Source organism: Peromyscus leucopus, chromosome 10 (assembly GCF_004664715.2).
Source record: "Peromyscus leucopus breed LL Stock chromosome 10, UCI_PerLeu_2.1, whole genome shotgun sequence".
NCBI lineage: Eukaryota > Metazoa > Chordata > Mammalia > Rodentia > Cricetidae > Peromyscus > Peromyscus leucopus.
The window spans coordinates 78,675,093-78,693,051 of NC_051071.1; the positions used below are offsets into that span (position 1 = coordinate 78,675,093).

A 17,959-nucleotide genomic window follows, 5' to 3' on the forward strand; every position below is an offset into this window, starting at 1 on the left:
CCTCTGGACACTTCCAATCATACTGTCCTTGGGTTTAAGGAGCATGTCCAGGCCTCAAATGGAGCTGGGTGGGAGATTAACTGCTCCACATGCACGAGGGTCCTCAGTGTGGCCCAGCACAACCGGTGGGGGGTGGGGTGGGGCTCCTCCTCCAAATTACAGAGAAATTTCACAGAATGATGGATTCTCCACATACCTTTATTCCTCATCTCATTTTTTTTGTTTCTTACACAATGACATAAAAACACACACCATGGAAGCAGAAAGAAAACACATCTTATACACGATCCCAACACCGACTCCCCCTTGAATAGTGGGCACATTTTCTGCATGTTTTTATAATCTCCCACATGTACACTGGATTTTCCATACTTTAACCACTAGAACCCACAAGCAGACTGCAGGAGAAAACAGCACACAGGGCCGCATACAAACGAAGCGCACGCTTCTTAACTGCACCAGAGGCAGCTGCGTCCCCGGCCGCCATCACTACAGAGGTGAAGACCAGGCGACCAGGAAGGGGGTAGCCATCCCTGGAGCCCGGCCGGGCCTGACCCCGAGTCCAGGTGCTGTCTGGACCTTCTTTCTTGTGGTCCGGATCTCTCTGCTCTTCTGTTTCACACGCCCTCCCCAGACTGGGTTCTGCTGTCCTGCCGTGTATCCAGCATGGCCTGACTCACAGCAGCTTCCTGCCTGCCTCATTCTCCCGAGGGCCGGGACGACAGGTGTATGTCACCGTGCCCGGTTAAACTCCAATCTTGGAAAATACACTCCAAAACCATGCAAGGAATTAATGAGAGGACACTACTTGGAAGAGCATCGTTATCTATATACAGTTTAAAAAATACTCAGAACAATTACATGTTTTAATTAAACTAGAATTTCAATGTAATACTCTATGTACATTATAAATTTTCAATGAATTAGAATATGAATAAAAACATTTGTATTAACTGTAACCTTTAAAAATTATGGCGACACCACACTGACCTAATCACAGGACTCAAGAACAGGTTTTCTACAGTGGGGCCCTGCCCACCATGGGCATCGGGATGCTGCGACAGAAGCCACATGGATGAGGGTACGGTGTGAAGACGCGGTGAGTTAGTCTACCGGAAGTGACTGACCCTGATGACGCACAGCCGTCTCTGCATGGACCACCACGCTTCCCTCAATGGACTCCAAGTTTCAACATGACAGATACTGTGTGTGCAGCCACAAGCACCTCACGGTGCTTTACACACAGTGGGCAGTCAACATGTATTTCAAACTAGCTGCCTGAACACTAGACTTGGTAGTTAAAATAAACACAGCAACTTAACTATTACAAGAAAAAAGAAAAAAACAACTAAAACCTAACCACCAAAACACAATTCCTGAGAGAGGTAGGTGGTGTAACACTTACAGACAGCCTTGGCAGGCAGGGTTAATCGGGTGTTCAAGACACTTGACCAGCACCTGGGATGCGGCAGAGAAGAGGTGACTGTCTTCCGGGGCACTTCTTTACCAGTGAAATCTGCTAGTGCCATAGCGGCAATGTGCCGGTGTTCTGGATTGCCGAGGCCTGAGTATGACCCCTGGTAGTCCAGGAGCTGGGCATGGCAGCGCGCACCCGAAATCCCAGGAGCTGGGGTGGGGCAGGAGGCGTTAACAAAGCACAGAGCCCAGCCGCAGCTGGAGTCTCAGCTCATTTCAGAAGAACACGGGAAAAAAGGCGGTCTCAGGTCCGACACGAGTCTGCACTGGACCCTTCCTCCGCAGCTGTGCTGGGTGAGGCTGCCGGGCAATCCCGACAGTGACCCAGGGCACCACGGGGGAAGTGACAGGGATGAAGAAAACCAAGGGTGCACTTGGAAACCGAACAATGAAAAGGGGAAGCAAAGCCAACCTCAGAAGCTTCTACCAATTCCGAGGGGCGGAAATCTGACCTTTCCTCTAATCCAAACATGGAACGCTTTCTCTACAAGATTACCTAAGCCATCTGAGGCAAAAGGCATTGCTATTTCTAAATCCAGCAGTCTGCACACAGACGGTGTCCCACGAGGGACTCAAGCGTGACTGTTCACTGCACACACCCACCTGACATTAAAACCCAATAAGCTTTGGCTGAGAACAAGGCAAGCAATGGGCTGAGCTGAGAATGAAGAGACTGATCAAGCCGAAGTGAAGAGCAGGCACTCAGGGCTGGCGAGCAGCTCAGCAGCAGAGAATCCACCTCGTGCTAATTACCAGGCCCGGGGCTGACCCCCAGCACAGCAGAACAGCAACAAAACCCCAACAGGAACAGCCAGCAGAGAACAGGAAAGAAATGGAAAGAAAGCTCAAAGACACCTGTGCTTCTGGTTGGAGTTTCCCTATGCAGCCCAGGCTGCCCCTGGACTAGCTCGGTATGTCCCAAGCTGGTTCTAAACCCACGAGCCTCCTGCCTTAGCTTTCCAAATGCTGGGATTATGGGTGTGTGCCACCGCACCCTGCAAGACATTTCAAAATCACTATTTAGACTTAAGGCGACTTGAAAAATGAGGTCTTAGCCAAAACTCTTTACAAAAAAAAAAAAAAAAAAAAAGCAGCGCCCGATTGTCTGCCCGTCTGTACAGCAGGAACCCGATCAGCGGGTAAGCCTATTTACAAGTAAGAACCTCTTACTCTTGTAACAATGTCCCATTGAAGAGCATGTGTAACTCCACCCCTGCAGTCGGTCCAGGAGCCGCAGCGACCCCAGGAGTGTGGACCAACTGCCAGGACGGAACTCCTGACAGCTCACTATAAACACCTATATACATGCACCTGCCCTCACAGAGGGCTCCGGCTCACTCGGCTCTGCACGCAGCAACGATCAGTAGGCACTTGGTATTGCTGAGTTCAAAATGAGGTTTTTAACGTCACTACTATTTACATTTCTCATTCCCACCAGCCCCACCTCCAAATTAAAAATACCAAATTGCTACAACTGTGACTTCAGTTTCCAAAATACAGTGTTTCTTGGCCTTTTAATGTAAACACGTATTTACTAATTTCCAGCATGATGACACACACTTAGCATTTAGCGGGAAATGGGCAACTTGCTCGTAGGTTACTTCATTCTTTTCCTCTTTTTCAGAAGGGCATCTCGTAGTGCCAGCTGTAAGAGGAGAGAGAGAAAACACCAACAGTGAGAACCTGTTGTCAACAGCAGCCATCCCGAACACACCACACAGTGAAACACTTCCTAAAGATCCAGTCCGGGCCATCGAGACGGCTCGGTGGGTACAGGAGGCTGCTGCCCAGCCGGAGGGTAACCTGACTACACGCCACCACCGTGACTTCTTCTCAATGGCTCCGACGTGAAGATGTTAATGTTAGGAGTCAAAACCCTGGGTATTAGGCTCAAGACAAATATTTCTCCTAGTTAATTCAGGCTCTTAATTTAAAAGATTTTACCTTATTTATTATTATTATTTGTGTCTGAGTATGGGGGGGGGGAATGTAGCAGGCTTTCTTTTGGGCCACCCACCAGCTCCCAAATCATGACAAGGAGACTTCTTATTAGTTATGAATGCTCGGCCTTATCTTATGCTTATCCCACTAGATCTTATAACTTAACCTTTTCTCTTCATCTACATTTGCCTCAGGGCTTTTCACCTCTCTCTCCTGTGTATCTTACTTCACTGCTTCTAGCCCTGGGCATGTCCTTCTCTTTCCCCCTTGTTCTCTCCCTCCTCTCTCTCTCCCCCCTCTCTTAGATTCCTCTTCCTACTCATTCTTTCTGCCAGCCGGCCCCGCCTATCCGTCTCCTGCCTAGCTATTGGCTGCTCAGCTTTTTATTAGACCAATCAAGTGCCTTAGGCAGGTAAGGTGAAACAGCAACACATCTTTACACAATTAAATGCAGCAGAAACAAATGTATCACACCTTCACACAGTTAAAGTAATACTCTGTAACACAAACAAATGTAACACACCTTTAAGTCATTAACAAAGGCAGCAGAAACAATGTAACATGCTTTCACATACAGAAATGCTCAGCAACATAACAAATGTAACACATCTTTGCCTAGTTAAAGGTATATTCCACAACAGGAAAGGGGAAATGTGCATGTATCATGGTACCCTGTGGGTGTCAGAGGGCATCTCTGTGGAACTGACCCCCTTTCTGTACTTCATGGGTTCCTGGACTTTACCTGCTGAGCCATCTCATCAATCCAGGCTCTACACTTTTTAATATCTTTAATCACTTTGTATCAGAAATACGTCAGGTGAAATGAAATGTGTGTATTCTATTTGGATGTGACTCTGTCTTCTAGACATGGGAACTGGAGGCTCCTGTGATGATGATAAATGGGGTAGAATTTGAAGGCAGAGTTTACGGTCCAGAAAAAAAGACCAAAATCAGCGTCTGCAGTGACCTTATGTTTCCTGCAGAACCAGCATCACCTGACTTCAGGGACGGCACCCAGCACTTCTCTGTTCTACGCAGCACTCAGAGGTACAGATGTCCAGTCAAGATTTCTAACCCTTCCCAGATAACCGGAATACAAAAGGCTATTAAGAACAAGCCAAAGTTTTAAGTAGTAAAAGGTAAGCAAGGCACACATCTTCAGTGTGTGAAGACCAATTCTCCATTAATTCCCAAACACTACTCTTTGTCCCATACACTTGACAAAGTTCTGGCTTTTTACTTTAATAAGACATGTGTTAACTTGTTTTGCTTTGTTTAAAAGATGTTTTTGGAAGCCAGTATAGTGACTTACTTACACCTTCAGGACCTGGCAGGCTGAGTCAGAAAGACTGAATTCAAGGCCAGTCTGGGCTCATACTCATTTGAAACCCTGTCTCAAAAGTATAAAAGCTATTCTAGGGTAGACATCGCCTGGCTCTACATCTGAACGTTCTAAAGTTCTGGATTTTACAGTCTTCATGCCTTCAGCTTCCTGCTGGGCCTTCCAATCTCTCTGTAAGCAGATGGAGTCGTTAGGGCATTAAAGAAGAAAAGGAAGAATCTCAGCCAGCTTGGCTAAGGAGGTATGTCTACCACTCTCCAGGGTCTTGTTGGCTGTTTGTGTTTACACTTCACTCACAGGACCTGTTCCTGTGAACTCGGAAGCCCTGAATAATTAAGTCGCACACCAGGCACCTGCTGGCCACTTCCATCCACATAACTATTCCCACATCCCCTCAGCTCCTTCCCCTTCAAATGCCATTAGCTCAGAGAGGACATGTCTCCAGCCCCATCTCCCCTTTGGGCTCCACAGCAAGGCTTCTAGATTCTGTTTAGGACAGTGAAATACTGGTAAGGGTCAACTGTGCTGCTCATTCCTAGAGGGTGCCCAGGGTCACAGGAAGTTTCAGGGACTCTCTGGCTACTGAGCATTTGACAGGAGGCGCGTGCATGCTTCAGTATGGCATATACTACCACAGGAAAGAAATAATTAGAACAAAGAGTTACCTTTCAAACTGGATGTGTTGTGTAAAACAGGACCCTGGATTTTAATTACTTAACACAAATGTAAAATATCTCAATAACTCCTATATTGATTAGGTGTTAGAATTACTTCAATCTATTAGGTAAAACAAAGCATACTACAAAAATTAATTTAATCCTAAAAATAATATTTGATGCTTTTTTGTTTTGTTTTCTGAGACAGGATTTCTCTGTAGCCCTGGCTGTCCTGGAACTCACTCTGTAGACCAGGCTGGCCTTGAACTCACAGAGATCGCCTCCCTCTGCTGGGATTAAAGGCGTGTGCCACTACCGCCCAACTTATTTGACGCATCTTATGCTCACTTTGAACAGTGACATCTCAGTGTGGCTGAGACAATATGAAAACCAGGAACAAGAGCTATGTTTTATAAGGAGTAAACCCTGAAGAAACTGCATGCAGGGAAACGTGCAGGAACTCGGGTTCACTTGTCAGTTCAAGGAGAAGGACAGCTGCAGGACGAAGAAATCATCCGTAACCAACAGCTGTGAGGGTGTCCAGTGAACTCTTCGCTCAGTCTTAATTAACACTTCTCTAATCCGTGAGGGAAACGTTTACTAAAGCACTGATAAGGGTCAAAGGCCAGCTTCTCTCTGATGCTAAAAACCAGCTTTCTACAGAACAGGAAGTGGAGGAGTGATGCCCTAAGCTAAAATGATCCATGCAGAAGCAAGGCTGCCAACAGGTGGCTGCCATTTCCTCAACTCTACAATGTTTGGAAGGCTCTGAAGGACAGAACTTAAGTCAGTCCAACTCTGTGGCGAAATGCAGAGCCTTTGTTTAGACATGCCACCACTTTATTATCTACACGTGTTCAACACAGATTCCAAGTGAAGGATTAAAACAGACAGGTAGTGTTAGGTGGTGGCACCCACACAGTCAGAGCTGCCCACAGGGCTGGCCACTACACTCAGTCTTGGCAGGTTGGCACTGGCTAGCTACCAGGAAACTGGTTCAGAGACTGTGTAGCCTGGAGCTGACTCTACCGTGGCTTCAGAATGACCCGTGGTAAGCTCTAGGATGCTCCCAGAAGAGGAAAACATGACGTCAGATGTTTACTACAGGGCAGCACTGAGATGAGCGGGCCACCCAGGCAGCATGACTGGGCCATGCATGGGAGCACACGCCCACATGCATGGTAGCACAGGCCTGCATGCATGAAGCAAAGTTGGCCGAAGGAAGTGAATCTCTGAGGAAAGCCAGCCTGGGTGAGTTCAAGCCATTACAAAGCACACAGTAAGACCCTGTCTTAAAATGGGCCAGCAAACCAGTGAAGCCACAATGGATGGAAATCCCAAAGGCTGGTCAACACGATGCTTCCTGTGAAAGGGCACAGACATCCCAACACAGCAGAACCGTGTGCTGAGCACGGCTTTCCCACGCACGTGTATCAATTTCAATCCACCTCACAGGGTGGGGACTACTTTAGCATGGGAATGGACGTCAGAGGGGACCCAGCTTGCTTCTCTTACTTACAGAGACCCAGGGTCACCCACAGGTCACATGGTGACCCTTATCAACCCAGGTTTGAGACTTTTCCACCCTGAAGGCTCCTGACCTCAGAGCGTTCCCTTGAACCCCAAAGCACACTCAGCACGTGGTCCTCAGAAGGCATCCTCCTGTCACACACACAGCTGTGTTGTGTTGTTAGCACTCAGGTTCCACACTGAACCCACCTGCTTCTCCCGGAAGGAGCGCTTGGTTTTTGACCGGACATTCTGGCTATATCGCATCATCATAAAGTTCTTCTGTTTTTTCTTCTCTTTATTTGTGGAACTGGAAAATGGATTTATTTTGGTTTTCTTCCTCACAAATTCCTTTCGGTCTGTCCTTCCTGCCTATTAGCACAAAGCAATTATGATTAGTACTTCTTTAAGAACGACACCTTGGGCATTACCTAATCACCCTGTTGGATGTCAACACCAAGACAGGGACAAAGTACAGCCCTTGTTCTCTAGGACTCAATCCAGCAGAGACAAGTGAGCTCAGTGAAGGGAAACCCATTCAGCCCGATTCCCAGAGCTAAGCTGGTGCTGGGCGGTGGGGAAGGGAAAGACGTCAGTGTGTGGAAGAATAGGAGAAAGCATATGGGTTCTAATTGTCTCCAGGACTCTCCGTTCCCACAGAATGAGGTGAGGAGGAGCTACTGTCAAGGTACAGAAAGCAGCTCAGTCGTGGCCACTGCACAAACAGGAGCAGGAGCAGCAGGAGGAGCAGGAGCAGGAGGAGCAGGAGCAGGAGGAGCAGCAGGAGGAGGAGGAGCAGGAGGAGCAGGAGCAGGAGGAGCAGGAGGAGGAGCATGAGCAGCAGGAGGAGCAGGAGCAGCAGGAGGAGGAGGAGCAGGAGCAGGAGGAGCAGCAGGAGGAGGAGGAGCAGGAGCAGGAGGAGGAGGAGGAGGAGGAGCAGCAGGATGAGCAGGAGCAGCAGGAGGAGCAGGAGCAGCAGGAGGAGGAGGAGCAGGAGCAGGAGGAGCAGCAGGAGGAGGAGGAGCAGGAGGAGGAGGAGGAGGAGGAGCAGCAGGATGAGCAGGAGCAGCAGGAGGAGCAGGAGCAGCAGGAGCAGCAGGAGGAGCAGGAGCAGGAGCAGGAGGAGCAGGAGCAGGATGAGCAGGAGGAGCAGGAGGAGCAGGAGCAGGATGAGCAGGATGAGCAGGATGAGCAGGAGGAGCAGGAGGAGCAGGAGCAGCAGGAGGAGCAGGAGGAGCAGGAGCAGGAGCAGGAGGAGCAGGAGCAGCAGGAGGAGCAGGAGGAGCAGGAGGAGCAGGAGCAGGAGCAGCAGGAGGAGCAGGAGGAGCAGGAGCAGGAGCAGCAGGAGCAGCAGGAGCAGCAGGAGGAGGAGCAGGAGGAGGAGGAGCAGGAGCAGGAGCAGGAGGAGCAGGAGGAGCAGTTGCGAGAGCGACTCCACCTGTCAGCACGTTTCTCTATTACTTTAACAACTGTGCTAAGCTTTCTGACACCATGAGCACATAATACTCATTTCTACCCTTGACGTTTTGTTTTGGGTGGTAGTTACATGGTTGTATACATTGTCAAAACTCATCTAATAGCCATGCGTAGTGGAGACAGCTTTAATCCCAGCAGACGCAGGCTGATCTGTGTTCAATACCAGTCTGGTCTACATGGAGAGTTCCAGGACAGTCACATAGAGACCCTGTCTCAAAACAACAAAAAGTAGACCAAAAACCAAACAGAAAAAGCTCTCATCTAATTAGGGCTGGGATGTCGCTCAGTTGGTGGAATGCTTGCTTAGCAGGCACAGGCTCTGGGTCCTTTCCCAGCCCTGAATAAACCAAGCGTGGCTGCATACGTCTGTAAATCACCTGGGGAGTAGAGGCAGGCGGGTCAGGCCGTCCTCAACTAACACTTTAGGCCAGCCTGAATTGTGGGTTATGTAAGATCCTGCCTGCCTTAAAACAAAACAAAAAACTCACCTAATCTAACACCTAATAACGGTACATTTTGTTCTACGTTAATTATACCTTTAAAGGATAGAGAGAGAAAGAGGGAGGAAGGGAGTGGAGAGGAAGACGAGGGAGGAGGAGGAGGGAGAGGGAAAGAGCACTCACCAGGGAGTTCATAGCCCCCACTGGGGGATTACGGTTCATTTTCTCCCCTTTCTGTTTACAAAAGGAGGGATGGCATGGCCACTCACTCACCATGGCAGTTGCTAGTCTTGTTTCCTTGTCAGACTTGGGCTTCTTATGAAGGCGTTCAATGTCCCGAAGAGACAACAATTCACCCCTGTGGCGAGGGATAAAACAACACAAGGTGAGGGTGACCGTCCTTCCCTGATGTTCGCAACCCCGCCCAGGCCACTGCAGACCTGGACCGCACCCCGCCCAGGCCACTGCAGATCTGGACCGCACCTCTGCCTAAGTGACTGCAGATCTGGACCCCCCCCCCCCCCAGGCCAACTGCAGATCTGGACCGCACCCCCGCCCAGGCCAACTGCAGACCTGGCAGGGTACCATCCTCACCTGGACTCCTCATCACTGTCGATTTCGACGTATTTCCTTTTCTGGGCTTTCCCAGGGGCAGCATCCATCTCCTTCTTCATCTGGGCCATGCGGATTTTCTGGAAGTCGTCTTGTGTTAACACCCGACTCGTGCTGACGGCTGTAGCTTTGGCTTTCCGCTCCTCAATGGGCATGCTGTCCAGCTTCTTAGCCTTGAAAAGCACACAGCCAAAAGGATAAATGGCTACCACTTAAGGGACAGCTCAGTCATTGCAATTTTAACATGGCCCAGCACAAATGGCACCTTGGCAAGCAGAGATGCACTGTGACAGGACATGTGGACTTACAATCTCTTGCTGTTCCTCGTCGGAAGAGTGGTGCACATCAACCCATTCACCATCCTCCTCCTCCTCCTCGCTGAGGCTGGCACTTTCCCATCCATCTGGGTGAAAGAGAACTCACTGGTACCGCCGCTGGTTCAGCAGGCACAGCAAGCTGAGATCAATCAGCAATGCTGAAGAGTAAGGTCATGAGCCTCAGATATTCCACTGACCAGCTGGGACACATCTGCTGGCATATGCCACACAACTTCAGTGAATTTAAGGAGCAGAGACCCAGCGCTGACCAAGCATCTGTCCATAGCCAAACCTTGCAGTGACTTACCTACTTCTTACAGCTCAAAGAGGAGCAGACTCTCGCCAGGAAACCCAGCCTGTACTGGTCATGAGAACCTGTCTGATTGAGAATCCCCCGCTGTCCAGTGAACTGAGTGTTCACCAAAGCTGTGTCTGGACACTTAACATGAAGCACGTCTCTGACTACCTCACCAAATGTATTCACGACGGAGGAGAAACAGGGATGGCTGCTGGCAGCCCTTTAAGTGGCAGCCAGGATATGTGAGTGTCAGCTCTTGGTCGGGCATGCACACAACCACTCAAAAGCTCCCTGATCTTAGCTCCGGGGCCAGATCTGAGGTGAGGCATGAGTGAGGACCCGGGTTCAAAGGGAAGGCCAACGAACCTTCATCGTTCTCTGAATCCTCTTCTTTCTCAATCTCTAGAACCTCTGCTCCTGGAATGTAGTCTTTAGCATCTAACTCTCCATATTCTTGTATTCTTGCTTCAATGGAGGCTTCAGTAGGTTTACCCTAAAGGAGAAAAGTATTTAAAAATAAGGTGCTTAGGTGGAAAGGAGCATTCATTATGAAAGGCCCTCTAGGGTGAGAACACTCTTAAAAAAATGGAGGTGGGCAAATAATAGGAACAACTTGTGTGCACGTCACATCAACAACATAACCCCCAGGCAGAAGACAGTTCACTTCCTTCTCTGTCTTCTGAGCTAAACTGAGACCCTGGCTTTTGCAAAGCATAACTGCCCTGCCGCCTTCTGAAGTTTCAACAGCGCCATCTCCCTGTGTTACAAAGGCACCTCCCTCTCTGCTGGGTTGTGGTCAGCGGCGGACTGGTCCTGCAGACTCCACCCTGCCGACAGCATCAAACACCGTCACGTAGCAACAGCCGACAGACAGCCGTCATCACAGAGCACGTGTCAGCCACAAGGGCTGAGGACCAAGGAATTCCATCAACTGCATGCTAAGCTTGAAGAACAGAACCACACACATCGCGCACACTCCCCTTGGAAGCATCACTCGTTATCATGTGAACAGCAGGCGCTGCCCTCACTTTCTGAGAACACAATCTTTAGACCACCCTGAGTGCCCTCACCTACCCGGAACTTCTTCTGCAGCATCTGAGGGTTCAGTGTCCGGAAGAGATGAATCAAAGTTCTGGCAGACATCATTACGTCTATGAACAAACACCACCTTTGATTAGAAATGCTGAGGCAGAGACTACAGTGAGGTAAAAGCGAGTCAACTGTGCCCAATGGCCTCCAGAGAATGACATGAACTCACTCTTATCTTTGTGTGTCTTATACTGAGCCAGGTCCTGGAGAAGTTCTTCAGTCATGGCCAAAGGACATCGGGCAGTTATCTCCTTTATAGCATTGATTCTGGGAAAGGAAAAGTGAACTTAAATAAAAGAGTAATTTTACGTTCAAAAATCAAAAGGACACAGGTTGGGTTTTATAGGCTTAGGAGCCTAACCCTGCAGGGTGGCAGAGAAGGAGGACGAGCAGCCTTACAGGCCGGTATTCCCGACAGCCACCTGCTCTGCCGCTGTTAACAAGGACCAGTGTTGTTAACCAGGGCAGGATTTGCCACCAGCTCTAAGGAGGAGGCATGAAGTCAGCTCGGTTAGTCGGTTACAGTTTGCAAGGGAGATGCAAAGGAACTGTTTAGCGTATCACCAAATGTGGGCAGATGAGACAAGCCTTTGAGTTAACCAGAAGGGCTACAGAAGTTCTCTAGTCTCTCCTTAGAGCGACTCATTAAAAATCGCTTGTCCCAGCACAAGACAAATTCATGGTGGGAGACAAAGAAACATGTAGGTTGTTAAAAGTCACTCACGTGAGAGTAACCTGCAAAACATCACGTGGCTGACCAGCAAGACAAGCATTTTTATCCGGTTCCCTCCAATCAGATGAAACCACAGAGCCTCCTGAGAAGACTGCTTTTCTGGAGGCCACACCTCCAGCTCTAACTGCCCATGCTGGTACACTAAAAACACCTACCGCCCCCAGGCATGCTCAACATACCCTACGGTCATGACTTCCCCAGAGTTCTTGTCAGTAACAAAATTGTTGGCCACCGTCATGAGCAATGACTGAATGATCTGGGTTGGAAACAGAAGAGGAGAGTCAGGTGAGGGGTCCCTGCTTCCTGAGCACAGCCGATCCTTCAGGGCAGGAGGAGCTTCCCACCCTCGGGATGGGAGCTGAGAATGAGAACTAAGGAGTGAGGGAGAACACATTTGCCTCCAGGTCAGTATTCTGCGTTACCATTAAGGCGAAGGTTACCAGTGTTGGGCGATGTCCTTTAACGTTGTTCTCTTTTTTAAACTTTTACGATTTTAGTGTGTGTGTGTGCACACGAGTGAGCGCACACCAGGGCGTGTGTGCGGAGGTCAAAGGACAACTGACCAGTCAGCTCTCATCTCCCACCTCACCGAAGCAGCTCTCCGGTTTCTACTGACCGCACACTCCAGGCTGACTTTACTGGTCGGGGAGATTGTCCTGATCTACAGGCCGTCTCTTGGCAGGGGTGCCAGGATTACGGATGCGCACACTGCATCTAGTTTTAAGTGAGTTCTGGGCGCTGAAGTCATGCTGTCGTGGTTTGTGGGAAGAACTTTTACCCACTGAGCCATAGGGCTGGCTTAGCACACAGTTTTCCTTTTTTTACAGGCAACGTGTTTCATTACGGCACTGTTATCCACGGGCCATTACCTTGCTACCCCTCGTTTCTGAAGACCCTCCCGTCTCACCCCTGCTCCCTTCCTTCTCCAATAGTCATGCTTGTGCCTTCTTTTTAAAGATTTTTGTTTTTTACTTTTGTGTGTGTGCCATGTGTGCTAAGAGGGCACCAGACCAGCTGGAGCTAGTTAGAGGAGGTTTGTGAGTGTCTGACTTGGGTTCGAGGCCCCAAGCTTGGGTCTCTGAAGAGCAGCCAGTGCTCTAACCACTGAACCATCTCTCCAGCCCCCACTTCTGCTTTCTTTGGTGTTGCTTTTCCAGAGACAGGGTTTCTCTATTAACAGCCCTGGCTGTCCTGGAACTCACTTTGTAGACCAGGCTGGACTCGAACTCACAGAGCTGCTTGCCCTTACCTCCCAAGTGCTGGCGCCCAGCTACTTCTGCTTTCTTACCGTCCATTCCATTGTTTCCAACAATGACAAAATCAAAACAAAACTTTGCTTTGACACAGGATAATTCAGTGTTCTTTTAATCAAAGAATTATCAGCTTTAAACGCTAACACCATGAACTTATAAATACCCTTGGACCTTCCTAGTCATAGACCTTGGTAGTTAAAGTCGGAATCCTCAGCTCGTTCCCTTCTGTGAACTGTACAGCTAAGTTCTACTGTGTCTCCTGAGGAGTTAGGTCTCCTCGGTCCCTGTACAGGGGACAGGAGACACAGCAACTCTGGGAAGAAACCTAACATGTCCAGTGGCGGCAGCACCGCACACACCAGATCCGGGCAGCAGCACTGCACACACTGGATCCGGGCAGCAGCACTGCACACACTGGATCCGGGCAGCAGCACTGCACACACCGGATCTGGGGGGCAGCACTGCACACACCGGATCCGGGCAGCAGCACTGCACACACCAGATCTGGGAGGCAGCACTGCACACACCAGATGGGATCCGGGCGGCAGCACTGCACACACTGGATCCGGGCGGCAGCACTGCACACACTGGATCCGGGAGGCAGCACTGCACACACCGGATCCGGGAGGCAGCACTGCACTGCACACACTGGATCCGGGAGGCAGCACTGCACACACTGGATCCGAGGGGCAGCACTGCACACACTGGATCCGGGAGGCAGCACTGCACACACTGGATCCGGGAGGCAGCACTGCACACACTGGATCCGGGCAGCAGCACTGCACACACCGGATCCGGGAGTCAGCACTGCACACACCGGATCCGAGGGGCAGCACTGCACACACCGGATCCGGAAGGCAGCACTGCACACACCGGATCCGGGAGGCAGCACTGCACTGCACACACTGGATCCAGGAGGCAGCACTGCACTGCACACACTGGATCCGGGAGGGAGCACTGCACACACTGGATCCGGGAGGCAGCACTGCACACACTGGATCCAGGAGGCAGCACTGCACACACTGGATCCGGGAGGGAGCACTGCACACACTGGATCCGGGGGGCAGCACTGCACACACTGGATCCGGGCGGCAGCACTGCACACACCGGATCCGGGAGTCAGCACTGCACACACCGGATCCGGGAGGCAGCACTGCACTGCACACACTGGATCCAGGAGGCAGCACTGCACTGCACACACAGGATCCAGGGGCAGCACTGCACACACTGGATCCGGGAGGGAGCACTGCACACACTGGATCCGGGAGGCAGCACTGCACACACTGGATCCGGGAGGGAGCACTGCACACACAGGATCCAGGGGGCAGCACTGCACACACTGGATCCGGGAGGCAGCACTGCACACACTGGATCCAGGAGGGAGCACTGCACACACCGGATCCGGGAGGCAGCACTGCACTGCACACACTGGATCCGAGGGGCAGCACTGCACACACTGGATCCGGGAGGCAGCACTGCACTGCACACACCGGATCTGGGAGGCAGCACTGCACTGCACACACCCGTCTGGAGGTCAGGGCAAGTTCTCACCTCTGGCGGCACCAGGTGATGAGAGGCTTGTGCAGCGAACAGCAGGATCTTCGTGACTTCTGAAAGCACAGAGATGAGAAAGGGCACACGTTATCATCTGCCTCCAACTACAGCGACACTGCAAGCAATCTCAGTTATCACAGGACCGTCACTTCCTACTCCACCTGGACACCAGCCCCTACCTATCTGAGGGCTCACCTCTTGGCTCCTTCAGGTCCTTTGCTCACCTAACGGCCCTCTGTGATCATGCAGTCTAAAAGAGCATCTGCCGCCATACTCACTATTGTCCTTACTCTGCTTTTCTCTTCAAATTCCCTGACTGGATAGTATACACAGTGCTGCCTAGACTTCTTTCTAGAACAAGTTCAGTGAGAGTAAGGACTCTGCTTTACGGTCACCATGAACCTTACAGACGTACTGCTCTCCTTGGCCTTCTGTGCAGGCACAGAAACCACCAAGAAGGCTGTGTGTGGTAGCTCACACCTAGAGTCCTAGCACTTAAGAGTGGCAGCAGAGACTGCAGGACCAAATTTGGTCTCAAGCCCCAAACTAAGTAAGTCACAAAACAGACATCCGTTGGACAAATACAAATGTACATATATGAACATACTCTCTTCCAAGAGGCTGCATGGTGTAGGTAAAGAACAAGGCCTTTGGACCGGGCAAGTGACTCGTGCCTCTAGGTGCAGCTCACGTGGCCCAGGCAGGAGGCCTGCTGAAGTTCCTGCCAGCCCGGGCAAAAACAAACAAGCCCCAAACTGGGTGCAGTGGTGCATGCCGGAGGCAGGAGGAGCTCTGTGACTTCAAGGCCAGCCTGGTGCACACAGGGAGTTCCAGGCTAGCCAAGCATGCATAGTGAGTTTCTCAAAAATATAAAAACAAACCGATCCTTCCTGTTTGGGCAAACGACAACCATCTTCCTCTGCTTCTGTGTCCTTGCTAACTGAGAAGGCACCCAAGGCCACGGAGAACAGTAACATAAAGTCCTGTTACCACAACGCTACAGTCAAAGGTAAAAACTAGACTTTTTTAAGTTTATTTTTTATGTACATGGATGCTTCGTGTGCATGTGTGTATGTGCACTGCATGCATGCCTGGTGCCTGTGGAGGTCAGAAGAGGGAGTTATGGGTGGTTGTAAGCCACCGTGTGGGTGCTGGGAAGTGAGCCCAGGTCCTCTGCAAGAGCAGTTCAGTGCTCCTAACTGCTGAGCCCCCGCTCCAGCCCCCAAACTAGAAGTTTTGACAGGAGAATTTATATTACAAAAAGACTTGCAAGCACGAATTTATCTTTTTTATTTTGTTTAATTTAAAAAATAGGTGTGTGTGGTGGTGGTGGGAGCTGGCCTGAAGTCTGATCCCCCTGCCTCAGCCTTCCTTCCACCTTCCTTTCTCTATATAAAACACACAGAACGCCATCTGTCTTACTGGCACCAGAACAACAGATGAGCACTTGTTGGGCAGCAGACACACAGGCAGGTTACCTCTCTGGTGGGGCTGCAGAAACCTTTGCACAAAGGGGTAGAAGTTGAAGAGGAAAAGCTGTGGAGAGAAGAATGTGCCGACTTTAATATTTATGAGACTGAAGCATGAAATTTCATTTCCCATCAAGTATTGCCATCATCAAACGCACGCACTTGGAATCGTTTTTGAGTCGTTTTTGTCTCAGGAAGCAATCTCACCACAGGCTAATTCAATATGCTGCAGTAACCCAGGGAAAGCTTTTCTCCCCTACACTCCCCTACCATCTCACCATTCCAGACAGAAAGAGAGGGATAACATAGGGGAAGGCAAACAAAACCCACCACTCTTCTAGTGTTGACCCTGGCCTGACTGCAGAGATCCAACGTGGTGTTCACCGAAGAGGAGGGACCAGGACCAGTACTGGTCCTAAAGCCGCCGGGACAGAACAGGCAAATCTGAGAGACCCTCGTGTTCTCAGACTGCCACAAACAGACAGTCCTGACTCTACTGTCTTCTAGTCCCACCACACTGGAGGAAGGACTCTGCACTCGGTGTTTTTAACCAAGGAAAGCAACATGTTGAACAATCTCAGAGCAGAAGCAGTCATGATAATCATATCAGAAAACTGGGCTGTATGCCGGGCGGTGGTGGTGCATGCCTTTAATCCCAGCACTCAGGAGGCAGAGGCAGGCGGATACCTATGAGTTTGAGGCCAGCCTGGGCTACAGAGTGAGTTCCAGGACAGGCTCCAAAGCTACACAGAGAAACCATGTCTCGAAAAACCAAAAAGAAAGAAAGAAAGGAAGGAAGGAAGGAAGGAAGGAAGGAAGGAAGGAAGGAAGGAAGGAAGGAAGAAAGGAAGGAAGAAAGGAAGAAAGAGAGAGAGGGAGGGAGGGAGAGAGGGAGGGAGAAAGAGAAAGAAAGAAAGAAAGAAAGAAAGAAAGAAAGAAAGAGAAAGAAAGAAAGAAAGAAAGAAAGAAAAGAAAGAAAGGAAGAAAGGAAGAAAGAAAGAAAGAGAACTGGGCTGGAGAGATGGCTCAGCCGTTAAGAGCACTGGCTGCTCTTCCAGAGGTCCACGTGTTCCCAGCACCCACATGATGACTGACAAGCATCTGTAACTCCAGTCCTAGAGGGTTCAATGCTCTCTTCTGGTTTCCATGGGCACTGAACACACGCATTGCGCGCGCGCACACAACACACACACACACGCACACGCACGCACACGCACAACCCCCATACACAGAAGAGAAAATAAAGCACCAAGAGAACAATGTCAAGGATTCCTTTTTTGTGGTCTAAATTTTGTTAATCCTATTCTCAAGGCAGCTATTTTGACGTATCCACATGTCCACCATACATACACACCCACCACCACCACCACCACCACCAAGCAGCCCTTGCAATCTAATTCAATACAAAAGAAACCTCCAGAGATTCCACCTTTGCAAACACACAACCCCTACCAGAGACACCCGGAAGTTCATGCCAGGAAGGGTTAGGCACACTGAAAGGTAGCCAGAATCAAAGGAAGCATGTAGTTTATTCTGGCTCAGGAACACTTATGCAAAGGTACGAAGTACAGAGCACGTAACAGTTACACATGAACTGAGTGTGTAGATTAGCGCTCACACGCACCGGAAAGGAAGCAGTGTAAATAAAAGCAGCTGCTTTCAGACAGAAGGGCAGATTTCCTGCTGATTCTAACTGTGCAAGCGGCTTGGGGATGAAAACCGGAACACCGCTCTACATAACTGCCTGCCTTCACTGAGCCCACCCAACTCCTAACAGCCAAGAGAAGCAGCAAG

The 17,959-nt window shown here is 50.1% G+C and overlaps 1 protein-coding gene across 1 annotated transcript in view; it reads right to left on the reverse strand.

Moving 5' to 3' along the window:
* Positions 1-180: 180 nt before the first annotated feature.
* Sdad1 (SDA1 domain containing 1) overlaps positions 181-17,959 on the reverse strand; it is a 32,425-nt gene continuing 14,646 nt past the window's right edge. Inside the window, exons 12-22 of the mRNA XM_028881918.2 lie at positions 16,175-16,232; positions 14,694-14,752; positions 12,069-12,145; positions 11,326-11,423; positions 11,142-11,218; positions 10,434-10,560; positions 9,761-9,855; positions 9,435-9,625; positions 9,114-9,198; positions 7,135-7,296; positions 181-3,121 (exon numbers count right to left, since the gene is read on the reverse strand). Coding sequence (XP_028737751.1) covers positions 3,074-3,121; positions 7,135-7,296; positions 9,114-9,198; positions 9,435-9,625; positions 9,761-9,855; positions 10,434-10,560; positions 11,142-11,218; positions 11,326-11,423; positions 12,069-12,145; positions 14,694-14,752; positions 16,175-16,232 — 1,077 coding nt within the window. The 3' untranslated portion in view covers positions 181-3,073. The remainder of the gene's footprint in view (positions 3,122-7,134; positions 7,297-9,113; positions 9,199-9,434; positions 9,626-9,760; positions 9,856-10,433; positions 10,561-11,141; positions 11,219-11,325; positions 11,424-12,068; positions 12,146-14,693; positions 14,753-16,174; positions 16,233-17,959) is intronic.